General features: G+C 44.7%; 1 protein-coding gene across 3 annotated transcripts in view; it reads right to left on the bottom strand.

Annotated features, from left to right (window-relative positions):
* The window catches only part of gak (cyclin G associated kinase), a 118,279-nt gene extending 107,259 nt beyond the window's left edge, over nt 1–11,020 (bottom strand). For all 3 annotated transcript variants that reach the window (XM_048526970.2, XM_059643646.1, XM_059643647.1), the window contains exon 1: nt 10,723–11,020. In XM_048526970.2, coding sequence (XP_048382927.1) covers nt 10,723–10,861 — 139 coding nt within the window. In that variant the 5' untranslated portion in view covers nt 10,862–11,020. The remainder of the gene's footprint in view (nt 1–10,722) is intronic.
* Between the last annotated feature and the right edge of the window lie 995 nt (nt 11,021–12,015).

Here is a 12,015-nt window from a genome sequence, read left to right as displayed (position 1 = left end):
GAAAGTAAACACCCTAGATCAAGTTTCCTCTATGACAAGAAACATCCTCTCAGGATATACACTATCAATGCCCCTCGGAATTTTCTGTTTCAATGAAACCAATCATTAAACTTTAATAACTACAGGTGCAACCTATTCAAGTTCTTCATTAGACAATTCCTTCATTTCAGATTTGGAAAAAAAGGTCATATCAAAGTTTCACCCATAATTTTCTATGCCTCTCCACAAATGCTGTCAGACTTGCTGAGTTTCTTCAGCACTTTCAGTTTTTATTCCATCATCTCAGGAATGGACCAACTATACCTTCTGTGAACTACCTCTAATGCAAAGTAAAAGAACAAAGCTATTAGCAGTACTCCAAGTGCAGTCTCATATAGGCTCTGATGGGTACATTTAAACCCACTTGCAATAAAGGCCATTTGTGTTACTAATTATTTGCTATACCTGGATGCTATGAATTCATATTTCAAGTCTGAGGACACCAAGGTCCCTCTGTCCCACAGCATTCTGTAGTATTTAATTAAATGTTTCAACTTTCTGATCTAACTATCAAATTGAATAACTTCACATTCTATTCTATCTGCCAAACGTTTGCTCGCTCAAACTTGCTCCATATCCTTGAATCTGTGAGGTCCTTACAGCTTGCTTTCTTACTTATATTTGTATTGTCAAATAACTGCCAACAATACATTTGGTCTGAGATAATGGGAACTGCAGATGCTGGAGATTCCAAGATAATAAAATGTGAGGCTGGATGAACACAGCAGGCCAAGCAGCATCTCAGGAGCACAAAAGCTGACGTTTCGGGCCTAGACCCTTCATCAGAGAGGGGGATGGGGGGAGGGAACTGGAATAAATAGGGAGAGAGGGGGAGGCGGACCGAAGATGGAGAGTAAAGAAGATAGGTGGAGAGGGTGTAGGTGGGGAGGTAGGGAGGGGATAGGTCAGTCCAGGGAAGACGGACAGGTCAAGGAGGTGGGATGAGGTTAGTAGGTAGCTGGGGGTGCGGCTTGGGGTGGGAGGAAGGGATGGGTGAGAGGAAGAACCGGTTAGGGAGGCAGAGACAGGTTGGACTGGTTTTGGGATGCAGTGGGTGGGGGGGAAGAGCTGGGCTGGTTGTGTGGTGCAGTGGGGGGAGGGGATGAACTGGGCTGGTTGAGGGATGCAGTGGGGGAAGGGGAGATTTTGAAACTGGTGAAGTCCACATTGATACCATATGGCTGCAGGGTTCCCAGGCGGAATATGAGTTGCTGTTCCTGCAACCTTCGGGTGGCATCATTGTGGCAGTGCAGGAGGCCCATGATGGACATGTCATCAAGAGAATGGGAGGGGGAGTGGAAATGGTTTGCGACTGGGAGGTGCAGTTGTTTGTTGCGAACTGAGCGGAGGTGTTCTGCAAAGCGGTCCCCAAGCCTCCGCTTGGTTTCCCCAATGTAGAGAAAGCCGCACCGGGTACAGTGGATGCAGTATACCACATTGGCAGATGTGCAGGTGAACCTCTGCTTAATGTGGAATGTCATCTTGGGGCCTGGGATGGGGGTGAGGGAGGAGGTGTGGGGACAAGTGTAGCATTTCCTGCGGTTGCAGGGGAAGGTGCCGGGTGTGGTGGGGTTGGAGGGCAGTGTGGAGCGAACAAGGGAGTCACGGAGAGAGTGGTCTCTCCGGAAAGCAGACAGGGGTGGGGATGGAAAAATGTCTTGGGTGGTGGGGTCGGATTGTAAATGGCGGAAGTGTCGGAGGATAATGCGTTGTATCCGGAGGTTGGTAGGGTGGTGTGTGAGAACGAGGGGGATCCTCTTGGGGCGGTTGTGGCGGGGGCGGGGTGTGAGGGATGTGTCGCGGGAAATGCGGGAGACGCGGTCAAGGGCGTTCTCAATCACCGTGGGGGGGAAGTTGCGGTCCTTAAAGAACTTGGACATCTGGGATGTGCGGGAGTGGAATGTCTTATCGTGGGAGCAGATGCGGCGGAGGCGGAGGAATTGGGAATAGGGGATGGAATTTTTGCAGGAGGGTGGGTGGGAGGAGGTGTATTCTAGGTAGCTGTGGGAGTCGGTGGGCTTGTAATGGACATCAGTTACAAGCTGGTTGCCTGAGATGGAGACTGAGAGGTCCAGGAAGGTGAGGGATGTGCTGGAGATGGCCCAGGTGAACTGAAGGTTGGGGTGGAAGGTGTTGGTGAAGTGGATGAACTGTTCGAGCTCCTCTGGGGAGCAAGAGGCGGCGCCGATACAGTCATCAATGTACCGGAGGAAGAGGTGGGGTTTGGGGCCTGTGTAGGTGCGGAAGATGGACTGTTCCACGTAACCTACAAAGAGGCAGGCATAGCTGGGGCCCATGCGGGTGCCCATGGCCACCCCCTTAGTCTGTAGGAAGTGGGAGGAGTCAAAAGAGAAGTTGTTGAGTGTGAGGACGAGTTCCGCTAGGCGGATGAGAGTGTCGGTGGAGGGGGCCTGGTCGGGCCTGCGGGACAGGAAGAAGCGGAGGGCCTTTGGTCTCTTCATCAAAGTCATAACATGGATTGTAAATGGTGAGCCTCCAGCACAGACCCAGGTAGACTCCCGCTGGTTGTGAAGAAGAGTCATTCTGGATTCAAAATTTTAAATTTCTTTCTCTCTCCGTAGATGCTGTCAGACCTGTTGAGTTTCTCCAGCACATTTTTTTTTATTTCAGATTTTCAGCATGCTTAGTAATTTTATTTTACCCCATTAGTTGAAAATGGCCAGTTTATCCAGTATGTTTTCTGTTACTTAGCTGATCTGCTTATCCAAGCCAAAAATGGGCCTGAGCAGAATCGTTACGGCACAGGAAAAGGCTATTCAGTCCATCAAGCCTGTATCAGTTCCCTGCAAGAACACTTTAGTAGCTACCGCTTTCCCCATTATCTTGCTTTTTGTGTTCTCTTCAGGTGCTTATCCAATTCCCTGTTGAAAGCCGTGATTGAATGTGCCTCCACTAGACTCTCAAGCAGTGCATTTCACATCATAATAATTCACTGCATGAGAATAACCTTTTTTTCATGTTGTCTGAGTTCTTCTGCCAAATATTTCAACAGGAGTTTAAAAAAAAATTTTAATGTCAATGACAAGAACAAATACAAGAACTCCTGACTAACAGAAGGTGTAACAGCTTCACAGCAAAAAGGTTCGGCCAAGATTTGTTTTAAACATGTTCAAGAGTGCAAATTCTGAATTACTTACTGCAACTTTCATTTGCATAGCACCTTTAATGTAGAAAATCATTGATTTATTATTATTGACACCCAGACCTAAGTACAGTCAAAAAGAGTTGTTTTCCTGCAGTAGAGGCAGGTTATAACGAAGATAATAGGCTCATTGAATGCAGCAAGAAACACAAAATTACGGCTGCAAAGAAGGTGCACAAAAAGCAAGATCAACTTTAGACATGAAATTTGAAAGGTCCATTCAGAAATCTAATAAGAATAGGGAAGAAGCTGTAATTGAACCTGTTGGTAGGTGTGGATGTGAGTTTGGTTGCTGAGCTGGAAGGTTAGTTTTCAGACGTTTCGTCACCATTCTAGGTAACATCATCAGTGAGCCTCCGGTGAAGCGCTGGTGTTATGTCCCGCTTTCTATTTATCTGTTTAGGTTTCCTTGGGTTGGTGATGTCATTTCCTGTTCTTTTTCACAGAGGGTGGTAGATGGGCTCCAAATCAATGAGTTTGTTGATGGAGTTCCGGTTGGAATGCCATGCTTCTACGAATTCTCGTGCGTGTCTCTGTTTGGCTTGTCCGAGGATGGATGTGTTGTCCCAATCAAAGTGGTGTCCTTCCTCATCTGTATGTAAGGATACTAGTGATAGTGGGCCACTTTTTGTGACGAGTTGATGTTCGTGTATCCTGGTGGTTAGCTTTCTGCCTGTTTATCCAATGTAGTGTTTGTCACAGTTCTTGCAAGGTATTTTGTAAATGACATTTGTTTTGCTTGTTGTCTGTATAGGGTCTTTTAAGTTAATTAGCTGCTGTTTTAGTATGTTGGTGGGTTTGTGGGCTACCGTGATGCCAAGAGGTCTGAGTAGTCTGGCAGTCATTTCTGAAATGTCTTTGATGTAGGGGAGAGTGGTTATGGTTTCTGGGCACGTTTTGTCTGTTTGTTTGGGTTTGTTGCTGAGAAATCGGCGGACTATGTTCATTAGGTACCCATTCTTTTTGAATACACTGTATAGGTGATTTTCTTCTGTTCTTTGTAGTTCCTCTGTGCTGCAACGAGCCACCACACACTGTAGCACTTTTTTCTCCCAGCAGAAAAACTGGTGTCTCTTTATCTACCCCATCAAATCTCTGTATTATTTAAACATCTCATATAGATCACTCTTTAAATCATATTTAATAAACCTGTTATAAAACCAAATACTGCAGATGATTTTATCTCAGATTTTCAGCAATGTGCCAAAGAAACTCAGCAGCTCTGGCAGCATCTGTGGAGAAAGAAACAGGGTTAACGTTAACATTCAACTTCATGTTTTGAAGAGGAGTTATTCTGGACTTCAAATGTTGACTCTATTTCTCTCTCCACAGATACTGCCAGATCTTCTGCATTTCCTTAGCACTTGCTGCTTTAATGTAACCTGTTCAAACTTATCCTTTTAAGCTTCATTATTCTTTCTCAAATTCATGCTTGATGGGAGTAAGAAGCAATCTGAGTTTGAAAATTACATGGAATAAAGTCATAATTCATTCATGCAAACTAAAATTCTCCCTATGATTTAAAGTTCTTAATTACTCCTTCTCCATTGACATGAAGCTACTCCTGTTCACTTATGTTTAGATGAAATCTAGATGTCCACATCCAACAGCAAGTACAAGTGCTGCAAATGGGGAGGCAACAGCCTCGTGGTACTATCACTGGACTATTAATCCAGATACCCAGGTAATGTTCTGCGGAGCCAGGTTCAAATCCTGCCATGGCAAATCGTGAAATTTGAATTCAATAAAAATCTTAAATTAAGAGTCTAATTATGACTGGGAATTCATTGCCGATTGTCAGGAAAAGTCCATCTAGTTCACTACTGTCCTTTAAAGAAGGAAACTGCCATCCTTACGTGATCTGACCTACATGTGACTCCAGACCCAGAGTGATGTGGTTAACTCTTAACTACCCTCTGGGCAGTTAGGGCTGGGCAACAAATGATTACCTAGCTAGCAATGCCTTCATCCCATGAATGAATTTTTTTAAATGGTAAAATCTATAAAAAGTTGACACTTGCTACCAATACTGCAAAACCAGAGGTTAGATTACTTTCAATTGAGTGCATAACAGTGGAAAAATGAAAATATTAAATTAAATCAGGTTATGTCAAGACCTTACTTAGGTTTCTCGATCACAATTAATTTCCTGATAATTGAAAGTTTAACAAACTTTATTCATATTCGAGGGATTTCATTTCAATTGATCGCGTCTGAATTAAAATCAATTGCATCCTATTTCATTGTCTAAATTTGAAACTATTCAGTAACATGCAAGTGATTGAAATGGTCTATTATTTCCATATACATTAAGACAATTACAGTGTTGCTCTTTTGTAAAAAAAAATACAGCAAAGAAAATTTAACAGGCTACCTCTCCAATGATAAAATCTTCATGTAACCAAGCATTCTGCTCTGCCTTTAATTGCAATCTCATAAGCACTACTCTAGCCAAAGTCAGGTGGCTAATGTTACTCTACCTTCATCACAGCAAATGATTTGAATGTATAATCAAAGCTAAATTCTTCAGACAATGCAGTGTAATCAGAAAACGTCATTAGTTCAAATCAGCCAACCTGAGAGTATGCTGTAACTTCATTGGTGGTACACTCATCACTGAGTCACAAATCCCACTCCAGGATTTGAGCACAGAAATTAAGAACGGTATCCCCAATGCAGAACTGAGGAGGTGCTGCAGATGCCATGTTTCAGATAAGACATTAAACCAAAGTCCTATGTGCCCTCAGAGATGGATGGAAAAGATCGTACGACACTATTTTGAAGAGAGTTATGCCCCTTGGCTCAATCAACTACATGTAAAGCAGGCAATATTATCATTCTCACATTCCTGTTTGTGGGAGTTTGCTGCATGGAAAATGATTCTCATGTTTCCTATGTTACAAAAGCAAGTACACTCTGAAAAGACTCCATTGTCTATAAACTGTTTTGAGATGGCCAGTGGTCATGAAACGTACAACAAAAATGTAAGTCTTTCATTTCAGTTTTACATTACATTTCATCTAAGTACATTTTGCTTACAATACAATTTGACCATGTAGCTAAAGCTATTCAATATTCAAAACACACAAAATTACATGTGAAAAGTATTAAACCAACAGGTTCTGTATTCTTTAGCTTCAAATGAGTGGCATTGGCTGCATTTTTAACAATAATAAGTAGTTGAACATAAGTAGTTAATTAAGACAAGCAATGAGTATATTAAAATTACTAAAATTTTTTGAGGAGCTAACAATCAGGATAGATAAAGAAGAAACTGTAAATGAAATAGATTTGGGTTTCCAGAAAATGTTTGATAAAGTACCAGTAAAGAGCCTATGGTATTAGAAGTAGTATATTAGCATGGATAGAGAATTGGCTAACTAGTAGAAGACAGAGTGTTGAGATAAGAAGGCAGCTTCAGGATGACAACCTGTAATTTGTTGAGTGTGACAGGGATCAGTGCTGGACTAATAGTATTTAGAATATATATTAATGATCTGGGCGAGGAAAGAGAATGGGCAGCAGTTAAGTTGGCGAATGACACAAAAATAAGTGGAAGGCAAGTGGTGACAATCTTTCAAAGAGTTTGTAAAGGGATATAAGCAGGTTAAGTAATTCGGCAAAAACTTGGCAGGTGGAATATAATATGGGGAACATGTGTTATGCACTTTTACAGGAAGAATAGAGGAGCTGAATATTACTTAAATGTAGAAAGACTGCAGAAAGCTTGGGCACAGAGGAGCCTCAAAGGCTTTATGCATTGATCACAAAAAGCTAGCTTGCAAGTTCAACAAATAATAGGAAAAGTAAATGCCTTTGCTTCTAAAGGAACAGAGTATAAAACAGGGAAGTCTTGCTAAAACTATACAAGGCACTGGTTAGTGTACACATGTAAAACTGTGAACTGTTTTGGTCTTTTTATCTAAGGAAAGATATACTAGTATTAGAAGCAGTCCAAAGAAAGTTCACTAGGTTGATTCCAGGTTTGAAGGGACCATCTTATGAACACAGGTTGAGTAGGTTGGCCCTGTACTGGAGTTTCAAAGAATGACATGCAACCTTTTTGAAAGATTGTTATAGGAGTTGACAGGATAGATGCAGAGATCTTGTTTCGCCATGTAGCACAGTCTCGTACCAAACAATATAATCTCAAAGTAAGTGTTACACATTTAACACAAAGATGAGGAGGAATTTATTGTGAACATTGTGAATGTGTGGAAATTTTTACCACAGAGGACTGTAAAGGTTGTGCCATTAAGTCATTGAAGGTTGAGATAGATTTTTAATGTAACAGAATCAAGGATTATAGGGAAGAGACAGGCATCGAGGACTATCGGATCAGCCAATATCTCATTAAATGAAGAAGCAGACTCAATGAGCTGAGTAGCTTACATGTGCTCTTATGGTGACAATAACATTTTTTTAAACTGCAAACACTGCAGGAAAAGGGGATCAGTTACTGAAACTGAGCAGGAAGATGACTGACAGCGTGCTTGAAACTGAGTCACTTGCAAGTGATCTAACTTACATCTTCCAATAATTAGCACTATTGGCTAAGAGAAAAACCAAGCTTCTCAACCACACTAAAAATAAAGGTAAACAAAAACTGTGATGTATGATCATTTTTCCCTTAACCTCTTCGGTTTTTTTAAAATTATACTATTGCAACAGTCACATAACTTTTTAACCTCGAAACTTCTGTGTACATCTCCAGAGATTCAAGAAAGACAGTGCTCTCCATTAACATGCATGCTTTGGCCTATATACAATTTAGATGTCACAGTCAGCGGTAAAGTCTCACCGTTGATTGTGACAGACATTTCCCAAAAAGTTCCAGCAATTTTTGTGGGATGGATTTTCCTTCTTGTGATTTTACTTTCAATTTGGTGCCAAGACAAGAGAATCTCCAGGTATTCATCAAGCAGGATAAGCAACGAAGCACACTGAACCAATCAGGAAGTGAAATGAAATTCAATTTTATGAATGTATATAAAACAAATCTTACAATTTTCATTAAATTTCTGAGAGGTAATTAAGTCATTTGGACATGTACATGGGAATAAAATAAATTGAATACCAATCTTTTCTGAAAAACGTTCTTCCTGTTTAATTGCAGTAAATCTTGTTGGGAATATCCTTGGGGAACAGGGAGAAAATAGGGACAAATTTGAGTCAAAATTTGCAGCCCCTGATAGAGCTGCCAAACAATAACTGACATCAGGAAAACGTAAATGACCTGAAGGTGAAAATAGTCGCAAAAGTGCTTTACAGAGACTCAGGAAAGCAAGGAAAAGTCAGTTCTCAAAATGTTAATTAACAACTAATGTTACTCAGATTTCAAACAGGACAATACTGTATCACTTTCAAGAGATGTTACCACAACGGCAAGTTACTCAACTCTTGCCTACAAAACAGTGACAAGATGCCTTCTTCAAAACAGTTAAAACAGATTATATTGATTAGACACCAAAAAATACAAACCAACTTCAGCTGAAATTGTACAAAGAACAGGTGTAAATATCATGATGCAATTACAGGAACTGACGGCTACTCTCAATTTCCACAAAAGAGGCGAGAAAGTGGAAATGAAAGGTGTATTTAAGAGATTATAAACAAAACCAGGAACTGCTTCCAAGACAAACTAAGCATGTGGGAAGAAGTTTGGGAGTGAAATTCATGATCATTCAGAATCAGACAATTGTGCTTAAGTACTTAAAATACTAGATGAGGGGTTGCATATTGTTCCTCCAGTTACATTGATTGTCACCTTCTCAAGTCTGCAATTAGGAATCTCTCAATATACCCCTTGAAATCAAATTGTTGCCTAGTCTGTCAAACTTTGTTTCAATTTTCTTTTATAATTTTTTGTAATTAAAATGACGCCAAGTTATAGTGACTGATTCACATCTTCCTGTATTTTCGTACTTACAAGTGACAATAAATTGCTATTCTGTTCTCCTCCACATTCCAGTGATCAGTGACTCAATTTAAATTTTTAATTCCTGACACCAGACTTTGAACATTCACCCATGTCTAGAAGTTATTGATATACTGATTGCTCTGCACACAGAGTCTCAATGAGTGATTAGTCCCCACAACCGCAGAAAATCATTTAATAATGTTTATTCCTGAGCTGGAGGGGTCCCTAAGAAATATCTCCAAGTCAAGGGATCAATGACAGACAGAACACACCTACCTCAGGAAGTACAGGCACTGAACATTCCCAACTGGGGAGTCATTGACACACAAACACTGGCCCAGGGGAATCAGTAACATGCAGAATCTACACTGAAGACAATTACCCCCAGCTCCAAGATCAGTGACAATGAATATTCACATCCTGGGGATTACCAACAAGGTATGTCCCCATTCCCAGTGATCACCAAAACAGAACATATACGATCCGCAAGGATCACAGGCATTCTCAATTTCCTTTAATGGGGATCAGTAATACTGCTTTCCCCAAACCCCTGGATCACCAATACTTCATTCTCCACTTGTCGGGATCACTTAAACTGAATATTCCCCACCCCATGATCAGAGACACCGACATTCCAACCCCACACCCCCAAGAATCAGAAGCACAAATATGCTCCCACCCCCCAGAATCAGAGACACTGACACCCCCACCCCTGGGGATCAGAGATACAGACATTCACCACCTCCAGGGTTTCAGGGATTAGCATGGCAAAAATCTACCACCCCCAGGAACAGGAACACAGACATTCCGCCCCCAGGCATTCAGGGACACATATATGCCCCATCCCTGGGCATTCAAGGACACAGACATCACCCCCACCCCCAGGATCAGGGACACACACATTCCCCACCCCTAGGATCAGGGACATACACCTCACTCCCACTCCCGGGAATCAGGGACACAGCCATTCCCCACCCCTGGGGATCAGGGACACAGGCATTCCCCACCCCCAGGATCAGGGAGACACACATTTCCCACCCCTGGGGATCAGGGACACAGGCATTCCCCACCCCCAGGATCAGGGAGACACACATTTCCCACCTCTGGGGATCAGGGACACACACCTCACTCACTCCCACTCCCGGGGATCAGGGACACAGGCATTCCCCACCCCCCAGAATCAGGGAGACACACATTTCTCACCGCCGGGGATCAGGGTCACACACCTCACTCCCACTCCCGGGGGATCAGGGACACGGACATCCCCCACCTCCGGGGATCAGGGACAGAGACATTCCCCACTCCCGGGGGATCAGGGACACGGACATCCCCCACCTCCGGGGATCAGGGACAGAGACATTCCCCACTCCCGGGGGATCAGGGACACAGGCATTCCCCACCCCGGGGATCAGGGACACGGATATTCCCCACCTCCGGGGATCAGGGACAGAGACATTCCCCACTCCCGGGGGATCAGGGACACAGGCATTCCCCACCTCCGGGGGAGCTCGGAAACCAGCCGCTTCGGGCTCTAGGCCGGAGTGAGGCCTGTGTTACCGGCTTTTCCTAGCGGCGTGTGGCCGGGCCGGAGCTCACTCACCTTCGGCGATGACCCGCTTGATCCGCAGTTTCACGTCACCCAGTTCCACCGTCTGACCCACGAAGTCGTTGTGATCGCGGCCGGCGGCCAGACCGGGGGAGCCCGCCAGGAAATCGAAAGCCGACTGGAAGATGGACATGACGGCACCGGGCGGTGCGAGTCCGGAGGGCACTCCTGAGGGGGTGGTGGTGGGCGGGGGTCAGCGTCGGCACCGCCGGGGGCCGGGGGCACAGCGAGGGACTCGCTCCGGGAACCCGCCGCGATCCGGATCAGGAGGAGCCGCTTCCGCAGGAACGTCACCGAGAGAGACGGGGGGAGGGGCCGGAGGGAGGCGGGGGGAGAGAGAGAGTGAATGTGAGAGAGAGAGAGAGAGAGTGAATGTGAGAGGGAGAGAGTGTGAATGTGAGAGGGAGGGAGGGAGAGTGTGAATGTGAGAGGGTGGGGGGAGAGAGAGTGTGAATGTGAGAGGGTGGGGGGAGAGAGAGTGTGAATGTGAGAGGGAGGGAGGGAGGGAGAGTGTGAATGTGAGAGGGAGAGAGTGTGAATATGAGAGGGTGGGGGAAAGAGAGAGTGTGAATGTGAGAGGGAGGGAGGGAGAGTGTGAATGTGAGAGGGAGGGAGGGAGGGAGAGTGTGAATGTGAGAGGGTGGGGGGAGAGAGAGTGTGAGAGGGAGGGAGAGAGTGTGAATGTGAGAGGGAGGGAGGGAGAGAGTGTGAATGTGAGAGGGAGGGAGGGAGTGTGTGAATGTGAGAGGGTGGGGGAGAGAGAGTGTGAATGTGAGAGGGAGGGAGAGTGTGAATGTGAGCTGGTGGGGGAGAGAGAGAGTGTGAATGTGAGAGGGAGGGAGGGAGAGTGTGAATGTGAGAGGGAGGGAGGGAGAGTGTGAATGTGAGAGGGAGGGTGGGAGGGAAAGTGTAAATGAGGGAGGGAGGGAGGGTGTGAATGAGGGAGGGAGGGAGAGTGTGAATGTGAGAGGGTGGGGGAGAGAGAGTGTGTGAATGTGAGAGGGTGGGAGAGAGAGAGAGTGTGAATCTGGGATGGAGGGAGGGAGAGAGAGAGGGTGAGAGTGTGATTGTGAGAGGGAAGGTGTGAATGTGAGAGAAAGAAGGGGAATGTGAGAGTGAATGTGTGTGTGAGAGAGAGACAGGGTGGGAACGGGAGAGAGAGAGAAAAAGTATGTGAATGTGAGAGGGAGGGTGTGAATGTGAGAGTGAGAGTGAATGGGCGGGAGGGAGGAATGTGGGGGGGGGGCAACGTGAGAGACATGGAGGGTGGGAGGGAGAGTGAGAGGG

Source organism: Stegostoma tigrinum, chromosome 3 (genome assembly GCF_030684315.1).
Source record: "Stegostoma tigrinum isolate sSteTig4 chromosome 3, sSteTig4.hap1, whole genome shotgun sequence".
Classification (NCBI taxonomy): Eukaryota; Metazoa; Chordata; class Chondrichthyes; order Orectolobiformes; family Stegostomatidae; genus Stegostoma; species Stegostoma tigrinum.
This window is presented reverse-complemented; position numbering and strand designations above follow the sequence as displayed.